This window comes from Abramis brama, assembly GCF_963993115.1.
Source record: "Abramis brama genome assembly, chromosome: 7".
Lineage (NCBI taxonomy): Eukaryota > Metazoa > Chordata > Actinopteri > Cypriniformes > Leuciscidae > Abramis > Abramis brama.
In genome coordinates, this window is record NC_139969.1 from 37,133,488 (window position 1) to 37,151,649 (window position 18,162).

General features: G+C 37.5%; 1 protein-coding gene across 1 annotated transcript; it reads left to right on the top strand.

Annotated features, from left to right (window-relative positions):
* Positions 1 to 10,151: 10,151 nt before the first annotated feature.
* Positions 10,152 to 13,741, top strand: foxc1a (forkhead box C1a). The gene has a single exon (XM_084119410.1). The coding sequence runs from the start codon at positions 10,383 to 10,385 to the stop codon at positions 11,832 to 11,834; it is 1,452 nt and encodes a 483-aa protein (XP_083975536.1). The 5' UTR covers positions 10,152 to 10,382; the 3' UTR covers positions 11,835 to 13,741.
* Positions 13,742 to 18,162: the final 4,421 nt, after the last annotated feature.

Below are 18,162 nucleotides of genomic sequence, written 5' to 3' on the forward strand. Positions count from 1 at the left end.
CTTTCCTGGGTGGCATGTCTGGCCTGGGTATTCTGATTTGTCTTTTCCACCATCGCACTCTCAGGGCTGGTCTTCTTTTCCACCGGGCCAACAGCCTTCAGTTCCACCATCGCACTCTCAGGGCTGGTCTTCTCTTCTCTTCTCTTCTCTTCAGCAGGACCAACAGCCATCAGTTCCACCATCACACTCTCAGGGTTGGTCTTCTCTTCAGCAGGACCAACAGCCTTCAGTTCCACCACCTCACTCTCAGGGCTGGTCTTCTTTTCCACCGGGCCAACAGCCTTCAGTTCCACCACCTCCTCAGAACCGACAGCGTGCATGGAGACAGCACAAGGCAGCACTTGAGGATCAAGAGCGTGTGGCAAGAGGGGAGCCACCAAAGAAGCGTCACACAAAGGAACATTACCATTATGAGTGTGGCAGAGCGGGCGTGAACTGACTCAAATTGATGTGAATATCCGACTACGCCACCTGGGGAATTTCACCCCAAGAATTGAACACAGCCTCTAAAGGCACGCACAGGTCCCAATCACCGTTGGAGTCAGAGACATAAGTAATCGTACAAAAGTATTTTATATAAGCGGCATTCATAGTTAAAAGAGGCATTGACCAGCAATCACACTCATCTCAATTGTTAAGTTCACTCATTGGGGGCAAAGAACCCAGGCTTACCACAGGGGCAGTCTCAGAATATCACCCTTAATGAAAGATCACTCAAATCACAGTGCACACACACTAACACACACACAGCGACCAAGGTCAAGAAGACCACGACACACAGTGAAGGATGCCACCACCAGAAGGTCACTCGTCTGCCCCCGGGTACCCAGGTCCTGCCAACAACCAGAAAGAGAAAGGCATTAAGAGAGCAGAGATATGCATAAACAAAATAATAATAACATAAAAAGTAACCTGATGCAGTTCCGGGAAGACACCAACTACTCGGTTCCGCCCGGGTCGTCACAAATCAAAATCAAAAAATAACAAAAGGAAAGCATAAACTCAAATTAAATATAAACAAATGATTAAATAAATTGGCAGTATAACTCAACCGTACAAATGGTTAGATGAAAGCAATATATATATATATATATATATATATATTCAGTAATCACAATAAATTAATTGAAATCAAAATACAAATTCAAAAATACTCAACCATTGACATCAATTAAAGAAATAAACCAAAAAAGGAAAACAAAAGAAACTCAAAACATATCACTGAGACACAGCTTAGAAAACACAAAAAAGTTCACTTAGAACACGGAAAAACTCATTGAGAGCGTCCCAGTGTCATAGAAACAATCCGATGGAAACAGAACAGCAACTATGATGAGAGACGGAGCGTCGGAGCGACCAGCAACTCTATGATGAGGCACAGAGCATATAACAATTGACCAGAACGCCGCCATTGCCCTTGTCACGCGCCTATAAACAAAACAGAAAGTGTTACACTGCCATTCATTCTCCCCCTGGCTTCCGGCTCGAGCAAACATACTCACAATAACAGATGCTGCACTGGGATTAATATCCCGAATTCCTAGCGATGCATGGAGCCAGATATCTCATCGGCAGAGCGCGGATGAACTTTAGACTACATAAAGCATACAGATTAGTACCCACTCGATTAAAGCAACCCACAGGAATCTCATTACACAAACGTCGTCATACATGCTTTCCTTACCGTATCAAATGTCTACATTTGATTCTCCAGCACAAGCAGCAGGGCGCGTAGGTGACGTCACGGCCCAGGAAAGTGACGCACGCCTATGACTGGCGGCCCGTGGTCTTATACACCCATGGTCCCAGCCCATTGGCCGAACCTCAAATTAAAAAATTAGGAGGGGTAATAACCCATCCTGCCACATGAGTGTACAATATGTGGCCAATCAAAAAGTAAACTCACTGGCCATTCCCAGGTTAGAGGAAAGTGGTACAGAGTTGCAGAGTGGAAAGACTCTCTTTAGGCTTTATTTTGTCTTTAATTTCATACACAATTAAATCAGCTGTCTTTTTTTTTTTTTTTACGTTATGTTAGTGCATTACTACATTAAGTACATTAAGTAAATATATGTGTGTGTGTATATATTATAAATAACAATTGTTTCTACATTTTTATTTTTTATTTATTTTTATTAAACTGTATTTGTGGAAGTTGTTATATTATTATTATTATTATTGTTATTATTATTATATCTAGCCATTTAATTGTGTGAGTGTGTATGTATGTATATACTGTATAATGGCTAATATAATTTATATTTATTTACATTTATAACTAAATGGCTACTTATTATTATTATTATTATTAATAATTATAAATATTAGTTTTATTATTATTCATAATTTATTTACAGAGGTGGAAAGAGTACTGAAAATTTGTACTCAAGTACAAGTACAAGTAGTTGCTAAAATAATACTCAATTACAAGTAAAAGTACTGGTGTTAAAAATGTACTTAAGTAAAAGTACAAAGTACCCCTCTCAAAAGCTACTCAAGTACTAATTACTTTTTAGCCAGTGATATTTATTGAATAAACATCAAATCCATTGAATCAAATCAGAAATATGAATGGATCAAACACAGGCAATTTGTGTTTTATACGAATAAACACAGTACAGGAATTTTGTCTGTTTAAAGAATGTTAAAAGATTTTTAAACATGTATATAAACAGTACTTTTCACTGCAAAACCAACAACTGGGCAAAGGCCTTAAACTCTAGGACATTTCACTTTCTGAACCTGAAGTTTGGTGTGGCTGTGGTCTTACGTTGACTACGTGCTGCTGCTGTCACAATGCCATCGTACTGATCAATCTTTGATGGATGTTTCCTCTGAAAAGATAACAGAGGAAGTATACAAAAGGAAATTATATATTATTTCTTCATATAATTTTTATGGGAATCAAGTTATAAAAATGGTCTAATATTTTTATTAGTATTAATGAATTATGATGCAACATAAATAAGCTTGTTGGGTTATTTTATTTATAAACAGATTTTTTTTTTTTTTTTACTTTAAAAAAATCTGACTGGACAAGAAAGCCAAAAGTACCCTACTAATATTTCAAAAGTTATCAGCATTTAGCACTAGCACTGACACATGCGCAATCTAGACAGGCTGTCAATCAGTGCAGTTACGCCAGTGGGTCGCGGCAAGAGACTGTTTTTATGAAAGAATCATTATTAGACCGTTTATTATAAGCTTAAAACACGGATTCAATATGAATAAAACAATGTGTTGACAATGACATACAATCTAACTTTGAGCGCCCCTTTACGATGCCAAATCTTTTTTTACGGTCTATGTGCTCGTCACCTGGGTAACGCTGAAGCTCATGTTTCAAGTGATGTTTTTAGTCAAATTTATAATCGTGAGGTCTACCCAACATTAAAAACCAAAACAACTATCACACAAATATAGTTATGTCTTCTTACCATAATGTGTTTTTTGAGATTAGAGGCTGAAGTCTTGTAAGATGACTGCAGATCACTGCAGATGGCAAACAAAGTTTGCATTGCATTTGCACGCTGTCTCCTTTCCTTCCTCTGTATGTGAACAACTCCTCCAGGTGCGGCCATGGGCACTCGTCATCCGGTATTTCTTCGGAATTTTCAATGAATTCAGCGTCTCGAATCTCCATGTCCATGTCCATAACGCCAAAGATATAGGCCCTAAGTTCTTTGATAACACTAAAATACACCTTCACAGTGAAGGACGTGCGAGGACGAATAGCTCTCCAGAAACCGGGCTTTTTTCCCGGTCCAAATACAAGGGTTTTTATTGGCCCGCCCACGATCAGTTATTTCTATTGGATACCTAAATGCTGGTCAAAGATTTGAATATTAATTTAATTCAAATTGTACAAGTACTTAATAACGAATGTGAGTTTTAAAGTAGCGAAGTACATTAACTTAATTTGTACTTAAGTACAAGGACAATTACAGACTTAAAAATATACTCATAAAAGTACAAGTACAAGAAAAAACTACTTAATTACAGTAACTTGAGTAGTTGTAATTCGTTACTTCCACCTCTGTTTATTTATCAAACTATTTGTAATGGTAGGTGTTTATTATTAGCATAATTTATATAGATTTGAGCTTTGGCCGAGTGGTTAAGGCAATGGACCACTGATTCATTGTGTTCTGCACATGTGTGTTCGAATCCCATCCTTGTCCTTTGATATTTTATATCAAATAACGGTTTGATATCCACTTCATATTTGTGTGCATTCTACATTGTGACTGATTGATTTATATTTAAAAAAACAAAAAAACAAAAAACAAACAAAACAGGTAACACTTTACAATAAGGTTTTGTTAGTTAACAGTTAAATACATTAATACATTACTGACCTAATAATGAACTGCACTTACAGCATTTATTCATCTTTGTTAATGTTAATTTCAACATTTACTAATATGTTATTAAAATCAAAAGTTGTATTTGTTAGCATTAGTTAATGCACTGTGAACTAACATGAACAAACAATGAACAGCTGGATTTGTATTAACTAACATTAACAAAGATTAACAAATACAGGAACAAGTGTATTGCTCATGGTTAGTTCATGTTAGTTAATATATTAACTAATGTTAACAAATAAGACCTTATTGTAAAGTGGTAAAAAAAAAAAATTGCCCCTGTTAAATGACCCCCCATTCTTTTTAATGCGGGAATTCCTTTGTTGGTGTGTGTGTGTGTGTGTGTGTACATGTGTTTTTATGCATGTGAGTGTGTTCTGCATTGAGGATGTTCTGTAACCTTCATTGTGTGTGTGTTTGTGCTTGATTGTGCCAGATTTTTTTAAATATTTTTTTTGGACAAATAATAAATAAAAAAATCCTCACATTCCAGGACAAAAGTCCTGACGACCCGAGGAGAGGATAAGGGTAATTTTTTTGTGTCTTTTGGAAGCTGCATGCATTCAAAATACATTTAGCTCAAAAATCTGAGGGGTCACGTGACGCCGACCTTTTGCACGTGAAATCTTTCATTGCTCCCTTCAACGGCCAGTGGGCAGTCAGACACACATTTGAGACACAGTTTAGTCCACTCAAGGTCATTAGGGCTCTGCTGGCCTTCGGAGTGAGAAGTGTAATGTTCTGGGGTATGTTCCTTTAAGAGACTTGTTTGGGGTTTCCCCCAGAGCCCAGCAGTTACAGAGTTGGACAGAGGCTGATATATGCTGCACGAAAGGTATTCTTATTGCGTTTACCTCTCAATTAAATATGTTCGTTCAAGGTAACCTGTGTCGAGTGCATCCTTACAACTTAGTAGGTTACAGTAGGGTGTCATGTTCACTTCTGATTGATATTTGTCCTCTGCTGGATGCTGGCCCACCAAGAGCAGGATTTAGCCACCATTAAAAGCATCTAGGAATAGATTGAAAAACTGTTCAACATGAATTTATAAAAGTTTGTAGCCTTTTAAATACTTTTTCACATAGTTTTACATACTTTATGGTAGGGGGCGCTATTACTCTTCTTCTAGTACAGAATCTCCGGATCAAAACACAAGTGAAGAAGCAGAAGATTGCTTAAGTAAATGTAAAATAACGCGATCATCACACATTAAACAGCAAAAAGCATATCAAAACTGCCTAACATTACCGAATGAAATGATGAATGTGAAGCTTTGATGGACCATGTTTTGATCATCATTCTGAATCCAATGTAGTTTTATTTAATGAAACTTAAATTCAAGTGTTTATAAAAAAGGATAGGCCTACATGATATTTTTTTTTATTTTTTAATGGAAAGAGTACTGCTAAATGCATATTATTTCAATATAAAAATAATACATATGAACATAGTAGTAACTTATACTTACAGTGCAAAAATAATAGTGAACTATAAGTAGGCTATGTCATAGTCACTTAAAGAAAAATGTACCTACTTGCAGTATAAAACGAATAGACTAGTAGTGTACTGAGAGTATACTTCAAAGTGTACTTTAATAAAAAAAAACATGCAACAAGTATTTGACTAGTAAGTTCACTTGTAGTATTAGTTGCAGTACAAACAAAAAACTTAGTTGTAAAGTAGTTGTGTACTCAAGGTTTTCTATCTTAAAGGCACACTATGCAAGATTTGTACCTTAATATAACAGCTTCAAAATCATTTCGATGGTAAACGAACTTGTAGTAGGGCGAATGCAGCAGTGCAGGTTTGAGAGGTGGTGCCCCGACAAATCTCGCGAGAATCACAACTTGCTTTACGGCCCGACGTCACATACATCAACAACATATGAAGCAGCCTCTATGGAAGAAACTAGCACACATTTCAGACGTGAATCATGGCAGAGTCGACGAAGAAAACGAAGAAAGCGCGGTCGGAAGAGTGCAGAGACGGCATGGTATCTATGACAGTAATGTTCAGTACAAGTACTATAGTGTGCCTTTAAAGTATAAAAGGACATGCTGTAGGCAAGTGGACCAATTTAGTCCCATGTAGTATTAAAAACAAGTATAGCACAATGATATTAGTATACTTACTGCATAAAGTATGCTTAAAAATACACTTGAACTTTACTTAAGTATACTTAAAATTAACTTATGGTATACTTATTTTTTTTGTAAAGGTCAGTACTAGTAGAGGTGGATACACAATGTTTATTGATCAAAGATGGACAAAGGCTTTAAAAACATTATTTTATTCACTGCAATTATAGAACATCAAATAAAGGTTCAACACTGATTACAGGCATTTAAAATGGTGCAATAACAAGTCTCTAAGTAACATTGCATAGTTTTTTTTTTTTTTTTGTATTGATTATTGTTATGAAAATTATGAAATCATTTGTATATGTCTTGTAGATGTTGAAATTATGAAATCATTTGTATATTTCTTGTAGATGTTGAAACTTCAATGTCCCTAAATTTTATTAGGAAATACATTATATATATGATGAACACAAGGGGGTAGCAATGTCAAATTAATAAAATGTAGACTTGTATTTTCTGTAATTAGGTCTACATAAAGTCACTTGAGGCTAGAACAGAAAAGTTGACTATATGTACTATTCTATCATTTGTAAAAGGGCTTTTTAGTTTTGTGAAACGCCTTTTAATAGCACTGGAATATTTTTGTTATTGTATTTAAGTTACTTTTGTTGTATTTCAGTGTTGATTCAAATGAACAAAGAAATGTTTTTCCCCTTGTCTTTCATTCTTCATCTATTCATTTTTATCCATCTATGATTTTTACATGCTTTTTTCATAGCCTACTGTATAAATCATGAAAAGGACAAGTCTGTGGTCTATCAGATGAACCGTGTGTGTAAATTTGTGTACACTGGCCATTGGTGGTCGAAAGAGGGCGCTGAGAGCACAGGACAGTTGTTTCTTTACTCTTTGACCATCACACACTTCCTCTCCTGTCGGACTAGCCTAAATCAGTCGATTCTTGTCATTATTTGGTTGCGCTTCTGGGGTTTATCAAATGTTGTTCATAACCTAATGTTGGTTTCCCAGAACTAATTAAAACTAATACAATACTGCTTCGTTTGTATATTTTATACATTGTATCTTCTTGTGTTTTTATTTGGGATGCCGATGCTTCTACAAACTCAGAAAGAAACATTTCATACAAAAATAATCGATATTGTTGATTCGATATAGGATCGAAATTTATATTTCTATATTGGCCTATATATTAGCCTAAATGGCAAGCTTAACGGTTCGTTGAGTATTTGGTTATTGTCTGGACGTATTAGGCGGTTTATAAGTATTTGTACAGTTTTGATTGATCTTGTTTCCGCGCAAATCAGTATTACGATATGTCATAAAATGCGGCCTCTTTTAAAATAGCAAAAGTAATTAATTGTATATGTTAATTATAAACATACAGAATTGCACGATTGTTGCCTTGCACACACAATGAATAAATTAAGCGATCAATCAAAAATATTGATTTTAAATGACATTTTCAGAATTTAAAAGGGAAATTTTTGATTTAGCAAAAAATAATTACCGCCTGTAATTCACTAAAACCAAAGTTTAGTATAGAAACGTGAGATTAAATCGTGTTGTTTGTTTATTCTACTAATACTTACTGATTACAGTCGTACTGGAAACACCAACACGATCACAGCTGCTTGTATTTCTATATGATCTAATATAGCCAGGTTAATTGAGTGATATTAAATCATATTTTTCACTATCACTTAAAAATAGTTCATAAATGGTACCGCATGAACCCCATCAACAAGTTACATTTTTTGGTTACACTTTATTTTAAGGTGTCCGTGTTACTCTATAATTATATATTCAAGTACTGAGTACCGGTACTACATTACTATAGGGTTAGGGTTTGGTTTGGTTTAGTTTAGGGTAGTTGCATGTAAATATGCACAATTTATAGTTATTACCAGCTACGTGTAACGTGTATCAAGGACACGGTAAAATAAAAGTGTTACCCAATTATTAAAATCAATAAATCTTGTTTATGCTGATTTCTATAGCACCATTCAAAGGACCACTGGACACAAACAATGTCTTATATTTGTTAACAAATTATCAAGGCTAAACCATTTATTTTGCTTCACAATTAAATCGGATATTTAACAACCCTTTTTTCGAGATATACAGAGGTAGCTTGTTTAATTGGCTGGAATGGGGAGTTCGGGGTGGCCAGGAGTTTGGGGTTAAGTAAGAGGCGCGCGCTGAATTGTACAAATAGCCTGGGGCACAAGAAAAAGTTCATGCCCGGGTCCCTGTAAGGAGAAACCAGTGAAGTATCAACTAGTCCATGGTCACTTAATCAGAGCGACCTGTGGGGGATTAGGAAGATATTGTGACCGCAACTTGGCCTCACAATTATCATTCACAATTAAATGTTGTGTCCCTCCCCCAAATCTTCCTTTCATAAAGGATGCGTAGCCGTCGTACATTTTAAGAATTAGGGGAGATTATTTGGTTTTACCTCGAAATTATTATGCATAGCTGAGCATTCATTTTCGTACTTTTAGGCCCGCTTTTTATTGAACGAGCTTGAAGAAGAGCTTTGTAGATCTAAAAGAACAGTTAAGAAAATTAAAAGGTAAAAGAAAAAAACGAGAATAATATTTAAGTTGCAATAATTACAATTTGCTATTATTTTTCCCCCAAAAGAATGCCAATAAGGATAATAATTTAAATCGCTCAAAATCGGTTTAATCCTCAATGGCGTAAAGCCTAAATATATACACAGGCCTAAATAAATAGGGAATTATTTTGGAAGTAAACCATTTTACAAAGACACCAATTTTATTGACATGCCATAAAACAGCCTAGAGGCGCTAAGGTGAAGGATGACATACTTCTCACCCGTTTGACCAATGGTGACACATGCGAGGTGTTTTGCTTTACCCATTTGTTTCTCAGGGCTTTTAATCTCGCTCGCACTTGGAGCAAACTTTCGCACCTCGACTCTTTCTCTAGTGTCTTAACTGACTCGATCCCAGCATAATGCGCGCTCTGGCCTGGATGACGAGCTTTGATCCGCACACCAGTGTTGATTGAGATCGTTCACTAACAGCCAATGTTAATAAAGAACTGGCATTGCGACTTAAACATGCAGGAAGCCTCCAACCGGAGATTATTTACACTAATTCCCATATTGATTATTTGAAAACAAATGCTATCCAAAACCTTGTAATGGGCTTCACGAGCTGGTGTGAAATACAAATCATTTCAATTCATTATTACCACATGTTTGCACTAATACGGCCGGATCCAAGTTTGTTTTAAATGTGAATGTATAAATTAATTAATCGACTAATCCATGATAACGAAAAGAGTGTGAGGAATCAGTGATTTTAAAAAAAAAGAAGCGTTATTTTATTATTTATAGCATTCGATTATAGGTGTTATTTATGAACACACACTTCGAATGTTGTATTATAATCTCTTTATTAAAGTATTTTCGATTTGATGTGTATCTGCGCTAGTTTGTGGAGAGTATACGGTTCTTTAAGGTCTGGAGAAGTGTGTGTTTGGCTAGGGTGGGCTGGGACGTCCCAACACCTCTCGTTTTTCTTCAACCTTGTGTGTGGCCGCTCGCTTTGCACAGCCCGACCTCCCATTGGACAGCTTAGATGTTGTTGGGAGGAGTCTTACTGGCAGCAAAAGGGGGAAAAGAATTGAAGTGCGCAAAAGTATTATGTAGTGACCGATGCTTAGTGTTCAGAAGTTTTCCAATGCGCGCTCCGACAGAAAGAGGTGGCAAGTACGCGAGTCTGATCAACACCCGGTCCGACAGTCACATTTTGTAAATACGGTGGACTCTCTCGGGTGGACTGCCTTCCCAGTTTCAGAGGAGGCGCATTTCAAGGGGATTTGTGGATTGCTTCAGACTTCTTGACGTCTGTTCTTCGCCAGCACCGTTTGGAGAGAAGTCATGCAGGCGCGCTATTCCGTCTCCAGTCCCAACTCGCTGGGAGTTGTGCCGTACATCAGCAGCGACCAGAGTTATTACCGGGCCGCTGCCGGAGGGGGGTACACCGGGATGCCAGCCCCCATGAGTATGTACTCTCACGCGGCCCACGACCAGTACCCCGCCAGCATGGCGAGGGCTTATGGACCGTACACGCCGCAGCCGCAGCCCAAGGATATGGTCAAACCACCGTACAGTTACATTGCGCTCATCACGATGGCCATCCAGAACTCCCCGGACAAGAAGGTGACCCTTAACGGTATTTATCAGTTTATTATGGAGCGCTTTCCCTTTTACAGGGACAACAAGCAGGGCTGGCAGAACAGTATCCGACACAACCTGTCCCTGAACGAGTGCTTTGTCAAAGTGCCGCGCGATGACAAAAAACCTGGCAAAGGCAGCTACTGGACCCTCGACCCGGACTCGTATAACATGTTTGAGAACGGCAGCTTTTTGAGGCGACGAAGGCGTTTTAAAAAGAAAGACGCTGTGAAGGATAAGGACGAGCGAAATGTTAAAGAACCACCATCCCGCCAGCAGCAGCAACAACAGCCGCAACAAGCGCAACAGGGCCGCGACCAGGAACAGTCAGTGCCCGTGCGCATTCAGGACATTAAAACCGAGAACGGCACCTCCACGCCTCCGCAGGCCGTTTCGCCCACGCTCAGCACCGTTCCCAAGATTGAGAGCCCCGACAGCAGCAGCAGCATGTCGAGCGGCAGCCCGCACAGCATCCCGTCCACCCGCTCTCTCAGCCTGGACAGCGCCGGGGAACAGCACCACCACCAGGGCCAGGGCCAGGGCCCTGCGCAGGGCTTCAGCGTGGACAACATCATGACCTCCCTCCGCGGCTCGCCTCACAGCTCCGGCGAGCTCACCCCGTCTCTCGTGGCCTCCTCGCGAACAGGTATAACCCCCACGCTGTCCCTGAACTACTCTCCCAACCAGACGTCCGTGTACAGCTCGCCCTGCAGCCAGAACTCGATCTCCACTACCTCCAACGCCACCTACCATTGCAACATGCAGGCTATGAGCTTGTACGCGGGCGGAGATCGCTCGGGCCACTTGGCGGCCACCACCACCGTGGACGAAACTCTGCCCGATTACTCGATCACGACCACCACGTCCTCCTTAGGCCACGGGAATCTCAGCTCGGCCCAGGAGGGCCATCATCCGCACCAAGGGCGCCTCGCCTCATGGTACCTGAACCAGGCCGGAGACATTGGCCATCTAGGCGCGACGTACCCGGCGCAGCAGCAGAACTTTCACTCGGTTCGAGAGATGTTTGAGTCGCAGAGAATCGGTCTGAATAACTCACCGGTGAACGGGAATAACAGCTGTCAAATGTCGTTTCCCCCGAGTCAGCCCATATACCGCACGCCTGGGGCTTTCGTGTATGACTGCAGCAAGTTTTGACCAAACAAGTGTTTTTCGAGCTTCTTCTTTCTGTCGTTGTTCTTGATTTCCCCTCTTTTTCGTCAAAACCGAGAGACGCTGATATTTACCCGTGATGGACTGAAAAGAAACAGAACACAAACACATGATGTTGGTTTGTTAAGGACAGTGTTACTTCGAATAACACGTAAGTCTTCTTCGTTTTTGTGAGCTATATGCTGGGCTGTGTTGAAATGCGTCAGACGTTTAAGGACTTGTTATTACGTGTAAATTGCATATAGTAATTTATTTCTAAAGTGTAGCCGGATATTATGGACCAAACACCGAAAAAAAGTGTTTCTAAATTGAACTGCATTAATTGTCCAAATGTTCCATTATAACAAGGAACGGAACATGTATTACGCCATATTCTTTCAAACTATCTCCTTTTGTTGAAAAAGTATTCTGAAGGAACTGCATTGTTTGTTTAATAAATTGCCATGCTATTTGAGTTAAAATTAGGCTACGCCTGATTTCTTAAAGCCCTGAACAGAACTGTGTGCTAGTAGAGAGTAATAATAATGCCAATCACACACATAAATGATCCAAATAAGCGTGTTTCAATTTTTTTCGGCGTTACTGTGGCACAGTTAAGTGTTGTTTGATCCAAACCACCGCATAATCTTAAAATGCCTCTAAATGTACATTTTGAAATGAATATACTTTGATCACTCACTTTGATTTATATCAAAATAATCACAAGCACAATAATGCAAATGAAACCTATTTCAGCATTTAAGGGAATTATGCTAAATATTCATTCATCAGTTCCAATATATGCTTTTCAAACTAATTTTAGCTATTTATGTATAGTTTTTTTTTGTCATATTACAGTTACAACATTTTTCAGTGTTTTCAGTTTTCTATAAAATGTAGCAACATTTATTTTTTGATATAATAAATAAATATATTGAATATCAAATATCAAATGAAATATCTCGTGATTAAATTAAATTCTCAACAACAAAAAACCCTCCTATGAAAAATTCAAGTGAAATTCAGGCGTATCATATTATTACTATTAGTAGTAGTAGTAACTGTAAAAATATTCAGTTATAACCTAAAAAATGTGGTTTGCGTTGTTTATAATGCATCTATTTTCTTAAGTAAAAAAAAAAAAAAGTTTGACGTGATCAACTTCTATTAACAAAAGTCATTCTGATCAGGTACTTAAAGTAGCCTAACAACTGCAGGTTTTCTGTTTTACAGTGCAGTAGCAGCGGTAGTAATAAAATCAAATGTTGCAATGCACAACAGTTTATATTTTAATTGCTGCGAGGTGACGACGTGTTTTGCTCTAATTTGTCCTTATTGTTTTACGCAACTCCATATGCCAGACGCGTCTGTCATCATCTTGACCTGAGGCCTTTGGTAACACTGTTTCGGTCATTGTAATTCACCGCTTGTGTTCAGTGTCCACGTGTTTACTTGCGCATAGCTTGGTTAATATCATACCAGACATGCCAAAGATACTCAAATCCCCACTGGAGGATTCAACGACAGTTGAGCTTCATAAATATAATACCTTATGGGCGCGTCCTCAGAAAAGGCCTAATATACAATAAAACAAATCTCCAACTCACAAAAACAAAAGATGCAGATTTTATTAGGGCAAATCTTCCGAGATTTATTTGAGCAACCAGTCAAGTTAAAGAAATGTCTCTAAAAATGCCCGTATGTTTAATAGTGGTGATTTTTTTTTTTTTTTTTTTTATGAATTCAGAAGTGCTATTTGGTATGGTAATAGCGAATGGTACCTTTTTATGTTTCTTCATTTTGTGAAGGAGATGTGATAATACGAGCATTTAGAGGGATTTTAAGTGATTAGATTTTCCTAAACAAGTAAGTAAATAAATAAATAAAATAAAAAAATGTGTATGTAATAGCGTATTTATCATGCTTCATATATGAAAGCTTGCTGCTATTTGTGAATATGTTTTAGATGTTTGTTTGTATTATTATTATTATTTTTATTATTACTCTAAAAAAAAAAAAAAAATGCTGGGTTGTTTCAACACATTTTTGGGTTAGATATGGACAAACCCAACCGTTGAAAAATGTAAAAATGTATTTGTACCAATTTGTTTATATATATATATATATATATATATATATATATATATATATATATATATATATATATATATAGCCTATATATATATCTGTCCCAAACATGTGTTGAAACATTCCATAATGTTTTGAGTATATTATTATTATTATCACTGACAATATTGTGTTTTTTATTTTTTATTGTGTAATTTTAGTCTGCAGCCCAGTGATAGGCCCAAAGACCCGGGGGCAAACGCACACGTGTTCTCATTGGTTGGCCTCACATATTTTCATTGCATGAGCGGTTGGTAGTGATTACAGCGGTTAATTAATCGGCCAATTAACTAGCGTGCGTCAACAACGAGTCTCGGGTTTGCCTCTTTCACTCGGTATGGTATGTGCTATAAATGCGCCCATATCACGTTCGGTTAGAGTTTTTCTTTAAAAATGTGGCTTTTTCGTAATGTTCATCTTCAGTTACATATAGCCTACGCATATATATATATATATATATATATATATATATATATATATATATATATATATATATATATATAATATTCATAACAAATGTAGGGTTTTTAGAGAAAACGGCGAATCTACAAGAACGGCAATGACAACAACCTAAAATAAAGATTGTTTAATAATAATAATAAAAATAAAAACTGCCTGTATAATAATAACACCAATAATACGTTTCAGTATCATACATCTTCATGTATGATTCATGAGACAAATTAAGTTATTTGTGCAGCTCGTGTGCGTCTGATCACAATGAATTTTGGCTTTTTCTTGCGCATTCTCTCCCCACGAAAAAAAAAAAAAAAAAACTGTTGTAATCATGCTCATAAAAGTCATTAGAGCCTTTCCCGAGTAATAAACAAACGTCGTGTTAAGCGCAAGATTGATGGCGCCCTCACAGAACGGGCCAGGTCAGGAAGGAATAAAATTCAATCAGTGCGCAGGACTCATTTTTCATGAGACGGAAAAGGCAGAAGGGGACGGGGGTCAACAGGGACAGGGAGAACCATCAACAATACCTCAGGAGCACAGCGAAATCATCGTGCTGTGGACTCACAATCAGACTCTTAAATCTGGAGGATCACAGTCTGAATTATAGGACAGTCCAGGTGAAGAGAAGCATATATTTTGCTGTTTGCAGGCCTTCATTTTGGAATTCCACTTTTCATTCGAGCTCTTGGAATTCAAACTTTTCGATTTTAGGCTAGATTTATACGCGGATTTTTGCACAAGGCCTATTTTGCTTTGACAACTCGGTTTAATCGCCTTGTAATTTTAATGTTCAAATAGGCCTTACTAATTGAAATGCATTTGGTCAGTCTCAAACATATTACAAGCTATTTAAATGTTAATAAAGCATGGCCGAACAATAATTAGCCTAGCGATATGCAAGCGGCCGTTGAAGCGTAAACCAAACATCTTTCAGAAGAATAGGCTATTTGAAATTATGTATTTTTATTTATTTACTTATTTATTAGAAATGATTCTCTTCGTTTCAGTTTTAAAACAGTTCTAAATGTGTTGGTAATAAAATGCCACACAACCCTGATTATCATTTGGTTCGATGTGTTTCAAACACTTGTTTTTACTTAGTTTTTTGTTGGTCATGCATGCTTTCCTGTGCCCAGATATGTAGGTCGCACCTCCATTTTGATAGGCTATAGATTACGCATAGCAATGTACAGCTGTAATTTTAAAATAATATATATATATATATATATATATATATATATATATATATATATATATATTCCTTTGTCCACATCCAAATGTTTCCGCCACATTCCTGTAAGCATATCCACACACTCTACAAGGATCTGAATCAGACACAAAAAAGTGCTTATGTTCAGCATTCCTTTGATGTTTCTCTCTTCAAAACATTCCAATTTCAATTTCCGTTTATATCGACGAGCAAGAACATCTTAAATGACGATTTCACTCAACAGGCAAAAGCAATTGATTTTGCTGATATGAAGCGTGACTCGATATGATCTCTACAAATGTAGCTATATGCCACAACTGTGACTCACTGAAAAACACAAAACAAATTCATTTCATTGATGAATAGCCTACACTTTACTTAAGAAAACAAATCTCTAGAAGTAACAGGCCTAAGCTTATTATTATATTTCAATAATATAACATATCAAATCCTGGACTGTGTGCACAGAGTTCTTATACCTTTTTTAAAATGATTAAAATGTTACTATTTTAAGTTAATTTCGTAATCACTTATCAGTCAAGAAGCGCGGGACTCTGTGGAGATGCAGAATTACGCACTCAAGTCAACTCTCGTTGTAGAACCGATCCATTAAACTCTTACTTGCTGAACTATATTTATTTTTACATCTACGTTCGTTATTGCAAGAATGAACGAATATTATGTTGTGTTTGTTTCAGTGTCAAGATAGTGATAAGTTGCTGGGCTGCTGATGGCAGACTGTGCTTCGTTCAATTGATCAACAATGTAAAATGCATGGGGAAAATGAAAACAACAGAAGATGCGATATGAATTTCACCTGAACTGGTTTCACGGTCCTATTCCAATAAAGCTAACTAGAGTTTGTTGCTACAAGGAGAATGTTGTCAATACTTGTATCCACTAACAAGACAGATACAACATTCAAATAGTTTGAATAGTTTTATATTAGTAGTGTTTTTTTCCAACTAGTTTTTAAAAGCAACCAAAGCATATTCTGATAAGATGATTTAGTTCTTATTATTGGCCCGGTTGAAATGCATTAATAAAGAAATCATGTTGCAGATAAAAAAGATAGTTTTTTTTTTTTTTTTTTTTTTTTCATGTTACTTTTATTTTTATCTAAGAAAATACACTCTTTAACAAATAACAAATAAATACAATAAAAACATAATCGTACTATATTGTCCTTCAAATGTATTTGAAAATAGATAGGCTTATTTTCAACTGAATTAATGAAAAATCTATGTTTTTCCTGTCTCGTGTTCTTATTCTACTTTTTTAAAATTTCAAATACAATAGCAATAACATTACTTATGTCATGATATGGTTAAGAGTGTTATTATTTTTATTGGTCAGTAGCCTACTTATTAGTCTCATTTAACCAAGCTAGTAGGACAGTAGTGTAACATAAGCAGCTCAATCACAGAAACGCTCATCCTTCTAAAATGCAATTAATTTGCGTGGCTCGGGTCACGCGCTAAACCAGAGCCACATTGCGGATCAACCCGAGTCGCTATAGACGTTTCCATGTGCCGGTTGAGTGAGGACAGAAGAGTTGAGGAGAGAGAAACACACCGTGCACCTGTATATGCTTGACTGAGTGCTGAGGCGGAATGGAAAAGAGCAGCGTCTCAAACTCACAGAGCCCAACCTCAAAGCGCCATCTGTTTTCAATTAGGAGTCCACATAGACTCAGGCTCTGTCTGACAGTCCAACTGCCAGTTAAAGGCTCAAAGACTTGTCCTGAAAAAATATCCCACCCCGTTGCCTCCTTTTTAGCGTACTTCGAAACCCGCGATTTTTCTATTTAAGCCGAATAAATGGCTTCCCCACGGATGAAGCACTGCTGAATAGTTTTTGGTACTTGGGTTTTACATATCTCAGTTTAGGTTACAGAATCAATAGATTTTTATTCATGTCGTGTTGAATAATGATACAAAAATCTACATTTTTACTACATCGCTTATTTTAGACGAATAGCTCGCGTGTGTAAACAGATCCTATGAAAACGAATTAGATCGTTCGCATTCACACGAACTTGCCACCAATTCGCCAAAACGTAAAATAGTTACGAATTGCTTTCAGATCGTGTTGCATTTTTATTTATTTATTTATTTATTTTGTAGCTAATCCTAATCCAAATCCTAATCCTAATGTGTACGGTCACAGAATTCGGTGCGTCACAGAATTCGGAAACAAAACTTTTGAATGCCTTAACAATCGTTTTAGCCTAACATAAGAAAGTAGCCCAAGTCACCGTTTATTATTGGCATCTCCATCCAGTCTGAAACTCTCACATACATCCCACACCGCCCATAGCTGGCTCCTGGCCGTTCTGCTCGAATAAAGGGACCAGTGTGATTTTCGACTTCAGGGAAATGGCCGAGCCCACCGACCTTTGGATAACCCAGGTACCCTGGCAGGAAAGCGCGTAGTTTAACACAGGCTCTCCTTGAGTCGGGACCCTCAGCCCTCCTCACCGACCCACGGGCTCCTACAGCCGGGCTAATTATAGACGCTTTTACCTCAATATCTCGA

Coding starts and splice junctions, on each gene's coding strand:
- foxc1a (XM_084119410.1), top strand. CDS start 10,383: ATGCAGGCGCGCTATTCCGTCTCCAGTCCCAACTCGCTGGGAGTTGTG.